General features: G+C 39.2%; 1 protein-coding gene across 4 annotated transcripts in view; it reads right to left on the reverse strand.

The window, feature by feature from the left end:
* The window catches only part of TPST1 (tyrosylprotein sulfotransferase 1), a 173,936-nt gene that overhangs the window by 4,396 nt on the left and 146,138 nt on the right, over nt 1–23,402 (reverse strand). For all 4 annotated transcript variants that reach the window (XM_088796801.1, XM_088796800.1, XM_088796802.1 and 1 more), the window contains exon 4: nt 2,428–2,478. In XM_088796801.1, the coding sequence (XP_088652927.1) occupies nt 2,428–2,478 (51 nt within the window). The remainder of the gene's footprint in view (nt 1–2,427; nt 2,479–23,402) is intronic.

Consider the following 23,402-nt stretch of genomic DNA (forward strand, 5'->3'; position numbering starts at 1 on the left):
GAAATCATGTGATATTTGTCTTTCTCTGTGTGACTTATTTCACTTAGCATAATATACTCTAGGTCCATCCATACTGCCACAAATAGCAATATTTCCTTCTTTTTTGTGGCCAAGTAATATTCCACTGTATGTGTGAGATATGTGTGTGTGTGTGTGTGTGTGTGTGTATTCGCATCTTTATCCAATCGTCTATTGAAAGATACTTAGGTTGCTTCCATATCTTGGCTATTGTAACTAGTGCAGCAGTGAACACAGGGGTGCATATGTCTTTTTGAATTCGAGTTTTGGATTTCTTCAGATAGATACCCAGGAGTGGAACTGCTGGGTCATAAAGTAGTTCTCTTTTTAATTTGTTGAGGAACCTCCATACTGTTTTCCATAGTGGCTACAAAAATTTGCAATCCTACTGACAGCGTACAAGGGTTCCCTTTTTTCTACACCCTCGCCAACACTTGTTGTTTGTTGATATATTGATGATAGCCATTCTGACAAGTGTGAGGGGATATCTCTTTGTGGGCTTTATTTGCATTTTTCTGATGGTTAGTGAGGTTGAGCACCTTTTTATATGTCTGTTGGCCATGTGTATGTCCTCTTTGGAGAAATGTCTATTCAGGTCCTCTCCCCATTTCTTAATTGGATTGTTTGTTTTTTTGTTGTTGAGTTGTATGAGTTCCTTATATAGTTTGGATATTACCCCCTATCAGATGTATTGTTGGCAAGTACTTTCCCTGAGAAGATCTTTTTTTCTTGACTCCTGAGGACTTGCTCCTGTTTCTCACCCAGAGCAGAAATTCAGTAAACATTTATTGAAAAATTGAAATGAATGTATGGATGGATTAAAATTAATGTATGCTAATATGAATATGCCTTGAAAGTAGTTTGAAATTCTCCAGTAATATGTACGTATGGCTGACTGTTATCAGACAAAGGTCTACGAAGACAGCCTTCAACTCCGGTGAGACACAGCTTTGGTGTCTCCAGTGAGAGGCCCGCCACTCACTGCAGGCTTGCTTCCGGCAACACAACTTCACACGGTCTGTTAGGTGATATGTTTCCCTCACAACCCACACCTGAAATATTTCTGAATACTGAGTTCAGTGCTGAGTCTTCATTTCCTATTAACAAGCTAATCACTGACAGCAGCAGCCTGGAGGCAATATGTACTATTACTATGCTAGAAAGGGAAGTCTTCTGCTGGGCTCAAGCAGTAGTTATCAATTTCCCCCCACTGCTATAAAAGAATGGCAGGTGAGGCTCAGGTGCAGGACACTCTGGGCTACTCTAAGCATATCAGCCACAATACGATCTGTTTCTCTTCAGCTCAATAAACAGTATTGGAACCTGAGTGAGAGCGTGACATTTAAAAAATAACTGTGGATGTTTTAAAATTTTTTTTAAAAAGTAAAAGTTAGAGGGGAAGGGGGTTGGGGAGCTGGGTGAAGAGGGAAAGGGATTAAAAAATACAAATTGGTAGTTACAAAATCGTCCAGAAGCAATGTGTGACACGGAGCATTGTCATGACGGAGGATAATTTATGGCACACTTTAAAACACACATTCTCTCAACTGTAGCTCACACCCAACTGACTGCACCGAACAAGTTGAAACTTGTCACACACTGTCACACACTGTTACAAAGGTTCAACGCCCTGCTTCCTGTATTGGATGGCTCTCAGCAGCAACATTCACCGTATTTTGTGATCATAACAGAAAAGCTCCATGTCACACATCGCTTCTGGCATGGCAATTTCTGTCAAATAAAAACATTAGGATGTGTCCTCATCCACCTTATTCACCGATCTGGCACCGTGTGACTTCTGGCTCTTCCCCAAAGTCAAAATGATTCAGGACATTGAGGCAGCCATGACAGTGCAACTAAAGAAACTCATGAAAAGGACTTCCAGAACTGCTTCAGAAAGTGGCAAGAACAATTGGATAAGTGTGCTCGAAGCGAGGGGGGTTATTGTGAGGGGGGATTAATGGCAATGTGTCTTTTACTGTAATAATTTTTAAAATTTAAACATTCACCGTAGTTTTTGATCACACTTTGTTGTATAATGTATTCACAAGCCCTCTAGACTCCAAATGAAATAAGTTAAAAGGCCATGAATTTATATGTAATATAAACAAGGGTGGCTGTACATTTTTATTTCCAGGTAGATACCAGAGCCTGGAGCAGGTACACATGGCAGGCTCCTTTTATGTGGAGTACTGTGTAGCTTGGAAGATCCCTAGCAATCAGATTTTAGTTACTATAAAGCATTTCCCTAGTTTTAGAAGACACGGAGCCCTCTGAAATTAAGACCATGTTAAATTATTAAAACCAACAGTTACCTGAGGCCAGTCTACCACCGGTATATATTATCTGTATCACTTTAACGCAAGAGCTCATCTATTACACAGCCAGAGAAGGAAACAGATACAGTACCTGAGGTTTTTCTTTAAGAAATTCAGGTAGCTGAAATTCTCCTTTATAGACCTGGAAAAATAAAGCCAAGTGTGAGTTTAAGGAAACAGTGCTGCGGTCATCACTTCAGAATGCCTGCAGTCCCTGATGCGCATGCGCATGCGCTAGCTGCATTCTTGGGCGTTTCAGGATGGTAGGGAAGCCGGTTAGTTCAAGAGCAGCCAGAGCTGAAGGACTGAGTGAAAGCCCCATTCACTCTGATTCCACCTGCTCCGCACCTGCCTGTGTGCTTCCAAATGTGGGGCGGCTGGGAGAGGGATTAGAGTATGTGAAGGAGAAAAAACAGCATCCCAGCATACCAAGTGCCAATCATTTCAGCTGAGACAAAGCAAACTCTTTCAAGCGTCTCTTTCCAGCAACCAACACAGAATTGCCACAATGTAGGAAGAGGCTCCCGACTTCCTTTTGAAATCTCCAACCTTAAAACCCTGGATTGAAACCAACTTTTCTCAATGTACCCAATAGTCCCATAATAATTTGAATATTAGATGATTCTTAAAATGAAAAATACTTTTAATGTCATAAAATATCATAATTAAAATTTTATTCTTTTCTATATATAAAATTATGTTTCTAATACCAGCAATTAGGAAATCATTTTTAACATACAATTTATAATAACATAAAAAGAAACCACCAAATACCTAGGAAAAAGTCTAATAAAAGATTTATAATACAGAAAACTATAAAACATTATTGAGAGAAATTGAAGACCAAGGAGACAGAGAGACATACTACTTTCAGGGATTGGAAGATTCGATATAGCAAATATGTCCATTCTCCTCAAAGGATTTCCAATCAAAATTCTAGTATGCTTGTTTTGGGAGGGAAAGGGGTATCTCAAGCTGATTTTAAAAGTTATACGGAAATGCATAGGCCAAAAAGAATCAAAGTAATCTTAAAAAGAACAAAGAGGCAGAGTGCTTATTCTACCACATATTAAGATATTATTATACAGTTATAATTAAGCAATATTATAAAGCTACATATCTCTATATACATATATACGGTGTTTCCCTGAAAATAAGACCTACCTGGACAATCAGCTCTAATGAGTCTTTTGGAGCAAAAATGAAAATAAGACCTACCTGGACAATCAGTTCTAATGAGTCTTTACATTAATATTTTAATATAAGATATTAATTTTTGCTCCTATTAATTTTTGCTCCAAAAGACTCATTAGAGCTGATTGTCCAAGTAGGTCTTATGTTCAGGGAAACCCGGTACCAGCCATTAAGAGAGTAAGGTTTTGGCATATGGATAGACAAAGATATTAAGGAAACAGAATGAAGAGTCCAGAAACAGACCCTTCAAACCAAGTACGGATGTTTGGTTTAAGACAAAGGTGGTGATTAAGGCAGTGCAATTAGAATGAATGAATGAATAATAAATGTGTTTTATGTATATATGACATACTATACAGCAATAAAAAATGAACTACCACTCTACCAACCACATAGATGAATCCCAGGACGCAATGGTAAGGGGGAAAGCCAGACCCCACAAAATAATATAATACACATATCCATTTAAAACTTCTAAAGCTCATAAATAGGCAAAACAACCCTATGATGTTAGAGATCAGGATACTGTTTACTCTGGGGAAGAGGGAGGTGATGGTGATGGGGATGCAGGAGCTTTCCGGTGTGCTGGTGATTCTGTTTTGATATGGGTACAGATTATGAAGGTGTGTTCATTTTATGACCATTTATTGAACTATGATTTGTGTATTTTGCTGTATGTATGTTATGTACCTCAATGACAAAATTGAATAAATTAAGCCAGTAGGAGCTTAATGCTAAAAAACTACACACACACACACACACACACACACACACACACACACTTTAAGTACAAAAATAAGTGAAGAAGGTCTCCACTGGCACAATCTGGTAACTGCTGGACTCGAGAAACTACAGTAAGAAACTATGGATTGTTATTGGGAAGGAGTCACTGGGTAGTCCCTCAGAACACAGTGACATCTTCTAAAGGTGAATCCTAAAGCTTATGAGCCTAAAGAATTTTTACTTGGTTACAAGACAACTGATCCACTTCTAAAAGCAGCAGCATTCGTTCTGAGATTCAGAGAATGACTTTTTTTTTTCCTGTCTCCTTCTCTGCAATTTCTAAAACCTAGTCTATTCTTGGGGTCTCTGCTACAATCCTAGGAAGCTTAAATAAAGCAGAGATATCAGACTTGTGGGTAAGGCATTTCTTCAGAGATGCATCACACTGGAAGCTGAAGTGGATGTGGGATGACAACACTGCAGCGGTTGAGAGTGTCTCAGAAGCGACTACCATCTTTCATACCCTCAAGTGGTGCCAGGTCACTGGGGGACTGGCTTAGCTGCTCTGTAAAGAATCTGCATGTAAGAATATTGTTTGCTGTACCCTAACACCACAGTCCAGAGATTATTCCAGCTTCCTTCCCCCCACCCAGCTCACTGAGATATAATTGACACATAACACTGTCTTACTGTCCTAGCTCTGCAAACCCTGCCAGCTGTGCATCATGTAACCCTGACTTCCACTGCATCTGTCTACTGTCTGTGGGGCAAGCAGACACGACATCTGGTACAGAGACTCAGCCACTAAGATGGTCTCGTCAACTCCCACGATCTCTTGAGGGAGGTATTATTATCTTTTTAGAGATAAAGCAACTGAGGCACAGAGAAATTAAGCAATTTGTCTAATGTAGTGAAATAGGAAGTCACTAAGTACCAGCATCAGACTTCCATTTTAAAAGGATTATCCTTTTATATCCCCAATATATTAAGTAAATACATAGATATTTAAAAAATACATAGATATTTAAAAAATAAATATAAAAGAGAAAAAAATAAAAGGATTACCCAAATTGCTCTGTAGACTGTAGTATGGAGGCTACCTCAGTAATCCACATAAGAAAGAATGACAAGGGGGTGGTAGTGGAGGTAGGTTTGTAGATTTTTTTTTTCTAATTATATCTAGATTTCCTAATAGACTAGATATGGGATATGACAGAGCAGAGGAAAGTCAAGGATGACTCCTAGATTTTTGGCTTAAGCAACTACCAACTGGAAATATCAAGTTGCCATCAAGTCATTGGGAAAGTTCTGTGTACAGCATTTTTCAGAAGACCAGTCATTCAGTTTTGGGTATATTAAGCCTGAGCTATCTCTTAGACAATAAATGAAAATGTTAAGTAGCCAGTTGGATATACAATTCTGGAGTTCATGGAGGACCTCTGGGCTGGGATACATAAATTTGAGAATCACGAACTTACAACTAGTATGTAAGGTCTTTATACCTGAGGAGATAACCCAGGAGCTCAGGGTAGATAGAAAAAAACAGAGGACTTAAGACTGAGATATGGGGGGGCGGCCAGATGGCTCAGCTGGTTAGAGCACAAGCTCTCAACAACAAGGTTGCCAGTTCAATTCCCACATGGGATGGTGGGCTGCGCCCCCTGCAACTAAAGATTGAAAATGGCGACTGGACTTGGAGCTGAGCTGCGCCCTCCACAATTAGATTGAAGGACAACGACTTGGAGCTGATGGGCCCTGGAGAAAACACACTGTTCCCCAATATTCCCCAATAAAATACATATATATATATATATATATATATATATATATATATATATATATATATAATAGAAAAGACTGAGATATGGGGACATTCTAACATTAAGAGGTCAGGAAGAAAAATCAGCAAAGATAACTAAGAAGCTATGAATGACACAGAAGAAAAAATTTTAAAAGTGGTATCCTAGAAGCCAAGTGAAGGAAACATATCAAGGAGGGAGTAATTGATTGTACTGAAAGAGGTAGGAGATAAAATAATAATTGACTATTGGATATAGTAATGTGGAGGTCACTGTGGCCTTGAGAAAAGCAAATTATGGAGAATGGTAGTTGTGAAATTCTGAATGGAGTTGATGTAAGATAGAATAAAGGGGGAGGAATTGGAGACAGAGAGTACAGAAAACTTGAGTTTTGATGTAAAGGGAAGCAAAGAAATGAAATGGCAGCGGCAGGGCAACTGGTATCAAAACTGTGTGTGTGTGTGTGTGTGTGTGTGCATGTGGCTGTGTGTGTATTAAGATAGAAAAACTAAGGTCATATTTGTTGATGGGAAAGATCCTGCTGGAGAGCAAAATTTGATGATACACAAGACATGGAGAGATGGGTTGGGCACACATGGGGAGGAAATACCTTCAGATAGAAGCATAGATGTTTACATCTATTATACAGACTTTGTATTATGATAGATGAGGATATCAGGTCTGAAACACACCCTCCTTCTAGTCTCTCAAAAATTACGTATTTTCCCATGTATAATGCACACTTTTTTGCCCAAATTTGTGAAGGAAAAATAAGGATGCACATTATACATGGATGGTACTAATTCTCTATCTATATAAATGTTTTAAATTCTTTAATTTATGCTTATGAGTTAAAAGTGTAACTCTAGAAATCAATAACTATACCCATATGCAAAATAATACCTTGAAATACGATAATCACTTTTGTTGAACTTACGACGAACTCAAAATAATACCTTGAAACACGATAATCGGTTTTGTTGAACTTACAATGATCTTGCAGCGACAAAGAGTTCTTGGCCTTCCGTGATGCATAAATATCCTAAATTTGTTACCGGTACATAAAACTTCTTGTACCTTGTATCTGTTCTTGTTTTGTAATTATTTGTTACATAAAATTTCTTGTACCACAAGATGTTAAAAAAATAAACGCTAAAACTCCTTTATAATTAAAAAACAAGTACCTAAATGTAAACAAGTAAAAATTTGAATTAAAAAATTAAACATAAAGATTTTTTTCCCCTGAACGTTTGGGCCAAAGAGGTGGGTGCGCATTGTACATGGGAGCACATTATATCTGGCAGAATACAGTACATTTTTTTTTTTTAATTGGGGAAGGGGAACAGGACTTTATTGGGGAACAGTGTGTACTTCTGGGACTTTTCCAAGTCAAGTTGTTGTCCTTTCAATCTTAGTTGTGGAGGGCACAGCTCAGCTCCAGGTCCAGCTGCTGTTGTTAGTTGCAGGGGGCGGAGCCCACCATCCCTTGCAAACCGGCAACCTTGTGGTTGAGAGCTGGGGCTCCAACCAACTGAGACATCTGACCCCTCAGGAGCTGAGCAGCAGCTCATTGACTTTATCCTAGTTGTGGAGGGTGCAGCTCGCTGGGCCATGTGGGAATCGAACAGGCAGCCCCGTTGCCCAGAGCCTGTGCTCTAATCAACCGAGCCACCCATTTGTCCCTAAGTACATAATTTTTGGTCAAAGGCACATTCTGTAAGTTTTCATTATTATAACAATATAAATATCACATATTTACTTTTTTATTTTTAAAAGATTTTCATTAAAATATAGCTTACAATATTATATTAGTTTCAGGTGTACACCATAGTTATTCAACATTTATACACCTAAAGAAGTGATCACCATGGTAAGTCCATGAACCATCTGACACCGTATCATGTGTTCACAATATTATTGACTATATTCTCTGTGCTGTACGTTACACCCCCATGACTTATTTGTTTTACACCTGGAAATTTGAATCTCTTATTCTCCTTCACCTTTCCTCCTCTTTTTAAATTTTTCAATTACAGTTGACATTCAATATTATTTTATATTAATTTCAGTGTACAGCATAGTAGACATCTATACAATCTAAAAAATGATCCCCCTGACTAGTCTAGCACCCACCGGGCACTATACATAGTTATTACCATATTTTTGACTATATTCCCTGTGCTTTACTTTACAGCCTCATGACTATTTTATAACTACCAGTTTGTACTTCTCAATCCCTTCACCTTTTTCACCCTGCCCCTCAAACTCCATACCAACTGCCAAACATCAAAATGTTTTCTGTATCTATGAGTTTGTTTCTGTTTTATTTTATTCTTTAGATTCTATATATAAGTGAAATCACATTGCATCTGTCTTTCTCTGACACTCCACTTAGTGCACAACACCCTCCAGGTCCATCCATGCTGCTGCAGATGGCAAGAGCCCATTCCCATCCCTGGCCAAGCAATATTCCATTATATATATGTACCACATACTCTATCCATTCTTCCATCGACAGACACCCAGGCCTCCACATCTTAGCTATTATAAATAATGCTGCAATGAACATATGGATGCACACATCCCCTCGAAGTAGCATTTTTGGTTTCTTCAGATACACACCCAGAAGTGGGATGACTGGATCCTTCTTTGTCTCATGTTATAGCCTTTGTTTTAAAGCCTATTTGGTCGGGTATAAGTATTGCTACACCAGTTTTTCCCCCCATTTCTATGAGCATTTTCATGAAATATCTTTTTCCATCCCTTTACTTTCAGTCTGTGTGTGTCTTTTGATCTGAAGTGAGTCTCCTGTAGGCAAGATATGTAAGGGTCTTGTTTTCTTATCCATTCAGCCACCTTATCTTCTGATTGGAACATTAATCCATTTACATTGAAAGTAGTTGTTAATAGATATGTAGTTATTGCCATTTTATTATTCAAACTTTTGATCTTTTTCTTTCTTTTTTTTCCCCCTTTTTAATGAAGTCCTTCTAACATTTCTCGCAATACTGGTTTGGTGGTAATGAACTCCATCAGCTTTTTCTTGTATGGGAAGATCTTTACCTGTCCTTCAATTCTAAATTATAGCCTTGCTGGATAATTTTGGTTGTAGGTTATTGCTTTTCATCACTTTCAATATTCTGTGACAATGCCTTCTGGCCTGCAGTTTCTATTGAGAAATCAGCTGACATCTTATGGGACCTCCCTTGTAGGTAGCTAAATGCTTTTCTCTTGCTGCTTTTAAGATTCTCTCTTTGTCTTTAACCTCTAGCATTTTAATTATGATGTGTCTTGGTGTGGGCCTCTTTGGGTTCATCTTGTTTGGACTCACTGCACTTCCTGGGCTTGTACGTCTATTTCCTTCTCCAGAGTAGAGAGGTTTTCCATCATTATTTCTTCAATTAGGTTTTAATTTCCTGTTCTCTCTCTTCTCCTTCTAGTACCCCTATGATGCCAATGTTGGTATGCTTGATGTTGTCCCAAATACCCCTTAAACTTTCCCCATTTTTTTGGATTCTTTTTTCTTTTTGCTGTTCTGATTGGATGTTTTCTGCTGCTTCATCTTCTAAATTGCTGATTCGATCCTCTGCTTCATCTAATCTACTGTTGATTTCCTCTAATGTAGTCTTCATTCCAGTTATTGTATTCTTTATTTCTGATTGGTTCTTCATGTTTTCTACCTCCAATGTTATGTTTCCCACCTCTTTCTTGAAGTTCTCCCTAAAATCACTGAGCATCCTTATAACCAGTGCTTTGAACTCTGCATCTGGTAGATTGCTTGTCTCCATTTTGTTTAGTTTTTTTTTTTTCCTTTCCCTGGAGATTTGTTCTGTTCATTCACTGGGGACATGTCCCTCCACTTTGGCTGCCTCGCTTTGTTTTTATGTATTAAGTAGTGCTGCTATGTCCCCGGGTCTTAGTAGAGTGGCCTTACGTAGTAGCTGTGCTGTAGGGCCCAGTGACACAATCTCCCAAGTCACCTATGCTGGGTACATCAGGTGTGTCCCTTGTGTGGATTGTGTATACCCTCCTGTTGTAGTTCAGCCTTGGTTGCTGTCTGCACTTCAATAGGAGGAATTGACCTTGTCTGATCGATTGTGAAGACTGGCTGTGACTATAATGTAGGAGCTATGTGTAGGGGCTGACCCTATGGAGCAGGATTTGCTCTAGCAGGGCTCTGTTGCCTGCCCAGTCTGTCCTTTGGGTGTGTTGTCCTCGGAGGCGACCTGTGGTGCTCTGGTCAGTGGCCCCACTGCAGGCCAAGTTCAGCTGCAGCCTATGCCCTGCCTGGGGCCACCTGACACGAGCCACAAACCAATCCCCTAATGGATGCTACCAATACTGGGCTTGGAGGTGCCTCAGGAAGCCAAGCCATAAACCAAGGCCAGCTGCCAGTAGTACTGGGCTTGGGACCATCATGCCAAGGCTAGATGCTGCTTGTTTGGATTTTGTGATCCTTTGAGAGATTTTAGGAAAGTCCGCAGCATGAGCCAAGATAGGCTGTTTGTATGGAAAACCCACTGGAATTGGCTTGGGGGTGCCCAAAAATTGGGTGGGGAGGGGTCTCAGGGAATTACCAGGGCAAGGTGAACAGTTTTAGCCAGGTTGATGGAGACTCAGATATGGTGACTACCTGAATCTGCATACCTGGAGGGGGGAGGGCTCAACAAAGTAACAGTGGCTTCTACGAGCACTTCTGTCTGGGAGAAAGCTGCCCCTCCAGCCCTTGTCATGGAGCCAGACAACTAAGTTTCTCCCTGTATGTCCCTGGTGCGTTTTGAACTGCTGCCCTGGTGCTGGAGCTCAGAGCAATGAGTCCGTCAGTGAGTAAGTTTGTGCATGGTCCTTTTAAGAGGAGCACCTGGGAATCAAGCCACCCTCTGTCTCACTCAGCCACAATGTCTTCTGGTTTTTGCGGCCAGAAGTTATGAAGACTTCTCTCCCTGGCACTGGAACACTGGACTGGGAGAGGCTAGGATCCTTCACTCCTCCAGAGGAACCTCTGCAGCCAAGATATTCCTCCTGATTTTTAACAGTCACATGCAGATGTGAAACCAACCTGTTCCACTTCTCTGCCCCTCCTATCAGACTCAAGATGGCTTCTTCTGTATGTCCTTAGTTGTAGGACTTCTGTTCAGCTGGACTTCAGGTGATTTTCAATGATGGTTGTTCTGTAGTTTAGTTGTAATTTTGATGTGGTCATGAGAGGAGGCAAGCACAGCATTTACCTACTCTGCCACCTTGACGGGAAACTTCATATTTACCTTTTTTTTACACAACTTGGTTTTAAGGAATTTTTATTAATTTTTCAATTACAGTTGACATTCATTATTATTTTGTTAGTTTCAGGTGTGCAGGATAGTGGTTAGACATTTATATAATTTCCGAAGTGACCCCCCCGCCCCCCGCCATAAGTCTAGTACTTACCCGGCACCATACATAGTTATTACAATATTATGCTGTACTTGACATCCTCATGATTATCTTGTAACTACCAATCTGTACGTATTAATCCCTTCACCTTTTTCATCCCTTAACCCCAACCCCTCTTCCATCTGGCAACCATCAGTTTGTTCTCTGTGTCTATAAATTTGTTTCTGTTTTGTTTGTTCATTTATTTTGTTATTTAGATTCCACGTAAAGGTGAAATCATATGGTATTTGTCTTTCTCTGATTTATTTCACTTAGCATAATACCCTCTAAGTCCATCCATGATGTCACAAATGGTAAGATTTCATTCTTCTTTATGGCTGAGTAATATTCCATTGTGTATATGTACCACCTCTTCTTTATCCAATTGTGTATTGATGGGCACTTAGGTTGCTTCTGTATCTTGGCTATTGAAAATAATGCTGCAATGAATAGAGCGATGCATGTCTTTCTGAATTTGTGTTTTGGATTTCTTTGACTAAATGCCCAGAAGTGGAATTGTTGGTTCTATTTTTAATTTTTTGAGGAACCTCTGTCCTGTTTTCCTTAGTGGCTGCACCGATTTACAATTCAAGCAAGTGTATGAGGATTCCTTTTCTACACATCCTCACCAAAGCTTGTTGTTTGATTTATTGATGATAGCCATTCTGGAAGGTATGAGGTGATACCTTATTGTGATTTTAATTTGCATTTCTCTGATGATTCATGACATTGAGCATCTTTTCATATATCTATTAGCCATCTGTATGTCCTCTCTGGAGAATGTCTATTCCAGTCCTTTGCCAATTTTTAAATTGTATTGTTAGTTTTTTTGGTGTTAAGTCGAATGAGTTCTTTATAAATTTTGGATATTAACCCCTTATCTGATATATCATTGGCAAACATCTTTTCCCATTTGGTAGGTTGTCTTTTCATTTTGTTGATGGTCTCCTTTTGTGTGTGAAAACTTTTTAGTTTGATGTAGTCCCAGTTTTAAATTTATCCATTCACCTACTGAAGGACATCTTGGTTGCTTTTAAGTTTTGGTAATTATGAATACAGTTGCTGTAAACATTGTATTAGGTTCTGTGTCAACATAAGCTTTCAACTCCTTTGGGTAAATACCAAGGAGTGTGACTGCTGAATTGTTTTCTAAGAAACTGCCAAACTGTCGTCTAAGTGGCGGTACCATTTTGCCTTTCCACCAGTAATGCATGAGAGTCTGTGTTGCTCCACATTCTTACAATCGTTAAGATATTACCAGTGTTCTGGATTTGGTCACTATAATAGGTGTGTAGTGGTAGCTCACTGCTATTTTAATGTGCATTTTCCTAAGGACATATGATATTGAGCACCTTTTCATATGCTTAGTTGTCATTGGTATATTTTCTTTGGTAAGGTGTCTGTTCAGATCTTTAGCCCATTTTAAAATTGGGTTGTTTCTTAGTTTTGAGTTTTAAGAATTCTTTGTACATTTTGGATGCCATTCCTTTATCAGATATGTGTTTTGCAAAGATTTTCTCCTAGTCTGTGGCTTTTCTTTTCATTCTCTTAATAGTGTCTTTCGCTATGTCTGAAAGCTTCTCCAGTTTTTTTTTATTAGTGTTATCATGGTATATCTTTATTCATCCCTTTACTTTTAATCTATCTGTGTTCTTTATGTTAAAGTTGGTTCCTTTCCAGCATTTACAGGATTGCTAAACAGAGCAACACACTACTACTGGAAAAGAAGTTGTATGTTGTGCAGAGGAAAAGATAAGTAGGAGAGACAATGTAGTAATTCCCACAATCTTTAGCTTTACTGTTAATTTATTTGCAAGAGACTGGACCTGGGGGGCGAGGGGAGGACTATGGGAATTTTAAAACACTCCCCTCCAGGCTCTAATATTTTGTGATTTTGAAGGAAGTTTCTCAAAGCCTGAGCATCATGGGAGTTGCTTTTTTATTTCCATCTTTGCCCCTTAGGTCTGTGTCTAACAAGTTATAAAGGCTACTGCACTGCTCTTGATCCTCTCACAGAGCAAAATACTAAATAAGATCTAAGAGAAATACATATTTAACACTGTTTTATAGCTTTCACTTGTGGTAGTGACAGTATATGTCCAAGTGAGAGGCTTTAGCTGGCAATGGATTCCATTTAAAAAAAAATAACTCAAATAGAAAAATAAATTGTATTTGATGCTTTGCTTTGGGTTTATAGACTGAAATCAAGGTTCTGTGTTTTGGAGTCAGGTAAAATGAACTCCATTATAAGTACAGCCTTCAACTGTGGAATTACCAAGAATACAGAGCTAGAGAAGAAAGGAGAATTTGCCTAAGTTGCCTGTGACGTTTCAAAAATCCAAAAAAGAAGAGGTTCTAAATATTGGCTGAAGTAAGCAAGGCATCATTCATGTTATTGGTCCTTGGGCCACTTTCAGGATTCTTGTAAGATTAATTAGAAACTGACCCACTAAGCCCAATATCACTTCACCTGTTACCACAGCCTCACCTATGGTCCTATACTAAGAATTTGCAATTAAAATTTAAACATAAGTCTCAGAGGAACTAAAATGGATGTCATTAACATGACTTGCAGACTGCAGATCTAACCCTGTATGGGTCCCTTTTCCTTTACACATAATGATACCAACAGCAACCTTTAGCAAGTAGATACAGCAGACAGGAAGACAATGGGCAAGTACTGAAAACTGAAAAGTGACAAATGAAACAACTGAAGACACAAATTATAAAAGGCAGGCAGGAAGCCTTACGTACCTTAAGAAAGAAACCAACAGTTCTATATCCTATATAAAGAAAGACAGGTATTTTCTCTTTATAACACATACAATAATTAATTTTCTTTTGATGAAATAATATTTCAAATTATGATCAGTAATTTATTTAAGAATGTAAAGATGTATGTGATCAAATGCAGAAGGGATTCTATATCAAATTATTAAGGTTTGGTCCTTTATGAGACAAATCTATCCAGAAACTGGCTCTAGAATGACTGATTCCCCACAGAGATTCAAGCTTTTCTAAGTTATATGGGAAATTGTCTGAAATGTTCTGAGGCCAAGTTCTTCTGGAGAATATTAAACGTTTTCTAAAGGTATTCATGCTCTAAGTGTCTGTGGCCACTTTCTGAGACACATGTGCCTCGCTGTTTGTGGCAGGCACCCTCTGAGATTGGGCCTCATGACCCCCGCCTCTGGTATTCACAACCTTGTGCAATCCCCTTCCTTTCAGTGTGAGCTGAATCTAGTGACTTGCTTCTAACAACTGGAATGTGGCAAAAATGATGAGCTGTTCCTTCTGAGTTAGGTCCCAGAAATTCTGTATATTCTGTCATAGGTGCTCTCTACTTAGCCACTCTGCTGTGAACTACATTACAGAGAAGCCCACATGGCAAAGGACTATCTCCAGCCCATGACCAGCAAGGACCCAAGGCCCGCCAACAGTCACAGGAGTGAGTCTGGAAAGGAGTGAGTCTCCCAGTCGAGGCTTCAGATGACTTCAACCCTGGCAACAATTTGGCTGCAACCTGGAAGGCCTGGATCAGAGACTTCTAGATAAACTGCTCCTGGATCCTAACCCACAGAAATTGTGGGATAATGTCTATTATTTTAAGCTGCTAACTACCCTAAATTTCAGGGTAATTTGTTATGTTTCAGTAGGTAACTAATACAGGTTTTGGATTCACAAATGGGGTTCTACTCTAACAAATACTGACAAAGTGGCAGAAGTTTTGGAACTGGGCAGTAGGAGGTAGTTAGAAAGAATTTAAGAAAAGCAGTGGTTAAAGCCTAAATTGCCATGAAGTGACAGAGTTTAGACTTAGAGGAGGCTGCCTGTGAGGGTTTCAAGGAACCTTGGGACATGTGATTAGAAAGGGGAGCCAGTGGGCTACAGTTATGTAGTTAACAGAAGTTTTGCAGCCCTGTCCCTTGCAGTTAGGTGGAGAATAGAAATTGAACCAAATGAACTGGATGGTCCAGCTAAGGAGATTTTCAAGTCAAGTGCTGAGGGTGCCACTGGGTTTCTTCTCGATAATTATAGTAAAATGCAGGAGGAGAAAGCAGTTGAGGGAAGAACTGTTATTTAAGGGGGAAAAAAGCCTGGAGTTGATGGTTTTGAAATTGGGTTTGAGAATTCTTAGCCTTGACATCTTGAAGGCTAGCATCGTAGATGTCACGTCTCTCACTGATGCTGCTTCCAGTGTCACACAGCCTTCTCTGCTTTTAACCCTCCTGCCTTCCTCTTCTAAGGACCCTTGGGATTTCATTGGGCTATCAGATAATACCGGATCATCTCCTCATTTTAAATTCCTTAATCACATCTGCAAAGTCTCTTTTGCCATGTAAGGTAACATATTTACAGATTCCAGAGCTGAAATCTTTAGGGGGCCATTATTCAGTCTATCACATGTAAGCAATAAATAATCAGTGTATTATACTTAGAATTTTTACAGTTTATAAATAGGAACACATGGGTGAACAAAGTGCTATAGGAATGACACTTGCATAACCCTTACACACAAACTAAAAGCTGAACAGGTCTTTAAATTTGAAAACAATGGGTTATATTAGGAGAATGTTATTATTCTTAGAGATGTGTGATGAAGAAGCATAATATTTTACAACTTTGAAGTAATTCAACAGCAGCAGCAGCAAAAAAATGCGTATCTGTGTACTTGTACACAGAGAGATAGAGAGATAAAGAGATGAAGCAAATATGGCAAAATTTTAACAACTAATGAATTGTGTTAAAGGTATTTCAGATGTTCTTCAATTTTTTTCTCTAAGTATTAAGAAATTGGAAACAAATCAGGGAGATCAAAAAAAATTTCAACACGACAAATATATTAACCTTACAAAGCTCATTGGAGTAGATTGTAAGAACTATTTAATTTGTGAATGGGCTAAAACTGAGGATTAAACTCAGGGGTTGGCAACCTACTCTATAAAAGGCCAGAGAGTAAATATCTTAGGCTTTATGGGCTATGCAGTCACTTTCCCAACTACTCAACTCTGCCATTGTAGCACGAAAGCAGACACTATGTAAATAAATAAGCGTAGTATGTTCTAATAAAATATTTACCAAAATCAGTGGCAGTCCAGATTTGGCCTGCAGACTGTAAGTGCCAATCCTTAATTTAACTTAAAACATTCTTTCAAAAGAAGAGAATTTTAAACAATCTCCAGAAATTTGTACTAATGATCATACTATGTGTTATGCATTATATTAGGAATACACACACAGACACACACACACACACAGGGTGTAAAAAAATGTATACATATTTTAAGAAAGGAAAAAATCTGTATGAAAATTGTAATACTCAATATATACCGATGACAAAAGATGAATACAAGTCACATTTGACCTCTGCAATTACAAGAAGTGCTCAAAGTGGTTACCATCAGCATAATTTTAATGTTTTTTTCCTTTCTTAAAATGTGTACACATTTTTTTGGCCCTCTGTATATATTCCAAAGGTTAAAAGATTAGTCTGACAAACCCTGGTTGTGAATTCAAATTTCACTGTAAACTCAAACCTAATTTATTCCTCCTCCTCCTTTCTGTAAACTCTATAATATAACCTTTCCTTCCTTCCCCTGACCCCTCCCTCCCTCCCTTCCTTCTTTCCTTCCTTCATTCCTTCTTCCTTCCATCCTCTTTCCAATTGTACTCAAGTACACAGAAATGGATTAATCATAATCCTTAGTTCACAACAAACTTTCATCATTGGTCCATGCTTGGCCTGCTGTTATTTACTTTGTAATGTAATTCATTATTTGTAATAATGTATTAATCACTCCCCCTTAAGAAATTGTGACTTGGGGCCGCCCGGTGGCTCAGGCGGTTAGAGCTCCATGCTCCTAACTCCGAAGGCTGCCGGTTCGATTCCCACATGGGTCAGCGGGCTCTCAACCACAAGGTTGCCAGGACTCAACTCCTCGAGTCCCGCAAGGGATGGTGGGCTCCGCCCTCTGAAACTAAGATTGAACACGGCACCTTGAGCTGAGCTGCCGCTGAGCTCAGGATGGCTCAGTTGGTTGGAGTGCGTCCTCTCAACCACAAGGTTGCGGGTTGGACTCCTGCAAGGGATGGTGGGCTGCGCACCCTGCAACTAGCAACGGCAACTGGACCTGGAGCTGAGCTGCGCCCTCCACATCTAAGACTGAAAGGACAACAACTTGAAGTTGAATGGCGCCCTCCACAACTAAGATTGAAAGGACAACAACTTGACTTGGAAAAAAAAAAAAAAAAGGCCTGGAAGTACACACTGTTCCCCAATAAAGTCCTGTTCCCCTTCCCCAATAAAATCTTAAAGAAAAAAGAAATTGTGACTTGATATTTTCACATGCAGAAAAAACACAATTCCAGCCAGATATGATAATACAGGAGGATATCTAGATTCTGAATTATACATCTTTAATCCCACTATGTTCTTGTGGCCCACTGGAGATTCATTATCTCTAAAGAACAAACATGAAACAGCTGATAACATACATGTATGTTTACATATTCTAATTTGTCTAAAATATTTTTGCAGCTTTGCAAATCTCAGACTGGGTTCCTGGTGAGTTCAATAGTCTTGTGCTGCCTAGAAACAACTGGATAAATGTTGTATTTCCTATATTAAGAAGAAAAAAATATTATTTGGCTCAGAAACATGATATTCTACTCCAACGATTTTTAAGGAAAAGTGTTTCAGTGTGCTGACTCTGGGGTGGAGTTGGACAAGCTGGATTGGAATGAATTGAAACTGGGAATGTGCAGAGGCTGTGAACCAGAAACCGCTTCCCATTATAAAGCAGTACAGCAGCCCCCCCCATCCGCGGTTTTGCTTTCTGAGGTTTCAGTCACCTGTGGTCAAATGCAGTCTGAAAATATTAAAGGAAATAAACAATTCACGTTTTAAACTGTGTGGTGTTCTGATTAAATCTCGTGCTTTTCCACTCCGTTCTGTCTGGGACGTCAATCATCCCTGTGTCCAGCATCTCCACACTGTATCCGCTCCACCCCTTAGTCACTCAGTAGCTGTCTCAGTTATCAGATCGACTGTCACAGTATCGTAGTTGCTTGTGGTTAAGTGACCCTTATTTTACTTAACAATGGCCCCAAAATGCAAGAGCAGTGATGCTGGCAATTCAGGTATGCCAAAGAGAAGCCGTAAAGTGCTTCTTTTAAGTGAAAAGGTGGAAGTTCTCTACTTAATAAGAAAAAATTCCTGTGCCGAGGTTGCTAAGATGTACAGTAAGAACGAATCTTCTACACATGTAGAATTGTGAAGAAGGAAAAAGAAATTCATGCTAGTTTTGCTGTTGTACCTCAAAACGCAAAAATTATGGCCATAGTAAGTGCTTAGTTAAGATGGAAAAGGCATTAAATTTGTGGTGGAAGACACGAACAGAAAACGTGTCCTGACTGATGGTAACGTATTACGCCAGAAAACATTGAGCCTGTGTGAAGACTTCAGCAAGGGACCCCCTGAAATGAATGACACCAAGCCATTTACCAACCAGCCATAAATAAGGGATGGTTACAATAAGATATTTTGAGAGAAAAAGAGAACATATTCACATAACTTTTATTACAGTATATTATTAAAATTGTTCTATTTTATTATAGTTATTGTTAATCACTTGCTTTGTATAATTTATAAATTAAACTTTATCTTAGCTAATGTTATGTATAGGCAAAAACTCAGTATATATAGGGTTCAGTACTACTATCAGGGGTTTCACGCACCCCGTGGGAGTCTGGGAATATATTCCCTGTGGATAAGGGGGACGACTGTATAAATATAGCAAATTCAGCATTAAGACCAATTTCCTGGGGATAAAAGGTTCAGCCTGCCCAATGATTAAGAAATCATATCACTTGACTACAGGACAGTTATCAGGCAAGAATACTAAGAATACTAAGTCATTTCCATTCAAAGGTAATGGCACCAAACCCAGTTTTAAGGGACACTGAAAGATGGTGAATACATACAAGTATAGTCAACAATAATTTTATCAATTTTCTTATACTGGGGTGTTTTTTCCTCCTTTTCTCAAACTGGGGAAATTTTACTTATCCTTTAAACATGAGAATGCAGTAGTGCCATTTCTGTACCCACACGGCATCCTGAATACCCTACATTAACAGCAGTTATCACATTGAATTAGTTAATTGCAAATCTATCTTCACCATACTACTTCAGGGGAGGGACAGGATTAATCATCCTTACATCCTGGATGCAGGAACAAATGCACGGTTGTCTGAAATAAGAAATAAGTGAATGAGATCCTTCCATAATGGTCTCTATTTTCACAGAGGACGGACTGAGAATGGCTTCAGGCCAACTTACAGGAAGCACTGAAAACAGAGGGGCTGAGAAGTGACTCTACCAGGACTCCCCTGATTTGAATCTGCGGAACTTCCAGGGCTACACATGACCTAACTTTATAGAACGCATTGCCCCTCATTCTAGCATTCCTTTTTTTTTTTGGTGTGTGTGTGTGGGGGGAATATTGGGGAACAGTGTGTTTTTCCAGGGCACATCAGCTCTAAGTCAAGTCATCCTTCAAACTAGTTGTGGAGGGCGCAGCTCAGCTCCAAGTCCAGTCGCTATTTTCAATCTTTAGTTGCAGGGGGCCCAGTCAACCATCCCATGTGGGAACTGAACCGGCAACCTTGTTGTTAAGAGCTCGTGCTCTAACCAACTGAGCCATCCAGCCGCCCCATCATTCTTTTTGATCTTACTCTTAGAAATAAAAGAATTCAAGAATTTTAAGTTCTTTTTGATAAAACCCTTATATAGCTTTTGCTTAATTGCATTTTGAAATATTCATGAAGGAACCAAGGGTGCCGGGGCGGGGGGAAAAACCCAACAAAACAAAAATGTAGAAAATCTAAGAAATTCTCCCTGATCCAAACAGTTGTGAGGCTTTAAGGAGAGAAAAGTACTCCTTTGTACATTTTCTGTGACCTCTAATCATGATCTTTTTTTTTTCTTGCCAGGATGACCATTCTAGAAAAATCACATTGCAGATACAACTGCTTTGCGTCATCTCTCTTTTCTTTTTCTTTAAAATAAAGTGAACCTGATGAGTAAAGGAAAGCTGGGCTAGGACAATCACATTCCCTGTAGAGAAGGTTTACGAAGAGAAAGGAAAATTAAGAAAAAGGAAGAATGTCACACCTTCACTGTTAAGATGTTCAGTTAAACTAGATTTAAGAGTACTATACAGGCTAGAAATCAGTATTGGGGTAGAAAGATAATGTTCAAGGTTCCCTTAAAAGCAGAAAGTCAAGTCTGGTGTAAACAGAAACTGGTAACTGCTGGGTTCAGGGAAAAGGAGACACGTGTGCGTGTGCAGCCATGTTTTCCCTACAAATCTCCACATAGTGCTGTTTGTACTCTTGGCTGCCCAGAATTTGAATATCCTTCCTACACTTGGGAGATGCCTCACCTCATGAATCTTGTCTCATATATATGGCAAGTGTTGTTTCCTACAGAAAAGCTGAAAATAACAAAACACTTGCACCTGCTTCACAGGAGACTGTGTAGTAACAGTAGTAGCAGTAGTAGTAGTAGTACTGTGTTTCCCTGAAAATCAGACCTAACTGGAAAAGAAGTCCTAGCATGATTTTTCAGGATGACATCCCCTGAATATCAGCCCTAATGCATCTTTTGGAGCAAAACTTAATATAAGACCCGGTCTTGTTTTCGGGGAAATACGGTAATAATAATAATAATAATATTTAAAATATTATTGCTTGTTTTTTTAAATTTGGGGCTATATGTATGGTCACATTTTTATCTAGTGCTGATTGCTTTTTGAATAGTCATTTTTGCAAAAGAGGAATTGTTTATAAGCCAAATATTTACAAGAGGCTCCTCCTGAGGAAGGGCCAGGGCTTCCTTCCAGGTTAGTAGGAATCTCTTTATGACACAGGCTGTATATGAGACCAGGGGTTTTTTCCCTTGACTTGTCCACAACTAACCGAGACCCACAGCGCAGGACTGCTCCCACTGCTGACTCTCCGTCAGCCTGCTTCATCATACACAGCACTGCACAAACATGGCGTATGATCTGTGTCTAGTTCCCACCTTCCCTGCTTCTTGATATTTCACGCCAAACCCTGTCTACGGGAGCAACTGGCACTTACCTGTGTGCTGTTCTTGTTACAGACAAGAGACTGCTGGTTTTACCCTCAGGTCTTACCAATTCTGTGGAAACCTGTGTTTTTGCCTAAAAGTGTCCACATTGGGTTTCCCACTCACCTTTGACCTTCACTGCATTTGTTGATCATTCCTCAATGTCTTCTTTCAACAAGTCCCCCTCATTATTGTTTGATCTTCACTGCATTTGTCCACTCCTCCTCAGGGTCTTTTTTGGGGCCATAGATTTCTCCAAGTGTCAAACAGAATTTATGTCTTTATCCCTTGTAATGGTTATTTTTTTTAGATGATTTCCAAGATGAGGGGAAAAAAACCCAGCCACCTTTAATCCAGCATTTAAAAACTGAAAACCACATATCTCCCCCACCCCAATTTTAAACAGACTTTAAAGTATAACACATAAAGGAAAATGTCAAATTATGGCTGAACAGCTCAATGAAACTTACACAATGAATGTAGACTGAGAAATAGAAAATGACCCAGCAGGCTCTCCTGTGGTCCCTTCTAGTCATCATGTATCTCTCTCCCCCAATAAGAGTAACTTTGAACTTTATAAAAATGGAATTATAGCCCATCCTCTGATAATCTCTATTTTACTTCTTGTTTCTATGAATCTGCCTAGTCTATGCATCCATGAGTCGAATCATACACTATTTCTCCTTTTGTGTCTGGCTTATGTCACTTAGCATAGTGTTTTCAATTTTCATCCAAGTTGTAGCATGGATCATAATTCCATTCCTTTTTAAGATTGAATAATATTCCATTTATGTACATATCACCTGTTTATCTATTCATCCATCAGTGGACACTTGGGTTGTTGCCACATCTTGGCTATTGTGAATAATGTTGCTGTGAACATGGATGTACAAATATCTGTGTGAATCCTTGCTTTCAATTCTTTGGAGTGGAATTCCTAGAAGTGGCATTGCTGGATCACGTGGTAATTCCATGTTTAACTTTTTGAGGAACTGTAACAAAGTGGCTGCATTATTTTATATTTCTACCATCAACATGAGGGTTCCAATTTCTCCACACCCTCACCAAGACACTTGTAATTTTCTGTTCTTCCCCTTTTTAAATAATAGCCATCCTAATGGTGTGATGTGGTATCTCACTGTAGATTTCATTTGCACCTCCCTAACTGACTAGTGATATTGAGCACTGTATTATCAATATTTAAAGTATTCTGTATATTATGATGTTTTGACATCCTAAAGGAAAAAACCTTTCTCACGGGAGAAAGACTGCCCCTCCAGGACAAGCCAATTCCTAGAGGTAGCAAACGGCCCAGTCCCGAGGATGTCTTTGATATAAAAACTAATCAATCCAGAACCATACCTCTCTCTGGCCCCGACACTCCAGGAGACAATACTCTTCTGCCTTAATTATCCCAGGGCCAAGTAGGTAGGGACTATGCTACAGCCCAAATCCCACTAAAATCATTTAAATTAGCCAATCTTAAACTCCTCACCCTGCCCTGCCTTACCTTCCTCTCAGAAAACCCAGGAAAGATCCTGACCTAAACCTTCCCCTCTTTCCTGTTTTATGCATCCTGACCACCCTGGTGGCTTTCTCACTTAGTCCTGCATGGCGTGTTATGCCTCCTTTCACTAGGATCTGTGAGTGTTAAAAACTGTTTTTCTGAGCCTCTCTTCTGACTCCTCTTGTGGCCACACGTGTGACCATCTCATAAAATAAAAAACAAGCATCTTTTCTTTTTTTAAATTAAATTTATTGGGGGTGACAATGGTTAGTAAAATTATATAGGTTTCAAGTGTC

The sequence above is a fragment of the Rhinolophus sinicus genome, chromosome 3 (assembly GCF_057876585.1).
Source record: "Rhinolophus sinicus isolate RSI-liver-muscle chromosome 3, RSI-T2T, whole genome shotgun sequence".
NCBI classification, from domain to species: domain Eukaryota; kingdom Metazoa; phylum Chordata; class Mammalia; order Chiroptera; family Rhinolophidae; genus Rhinolophus; species Rhinolophus sinicus.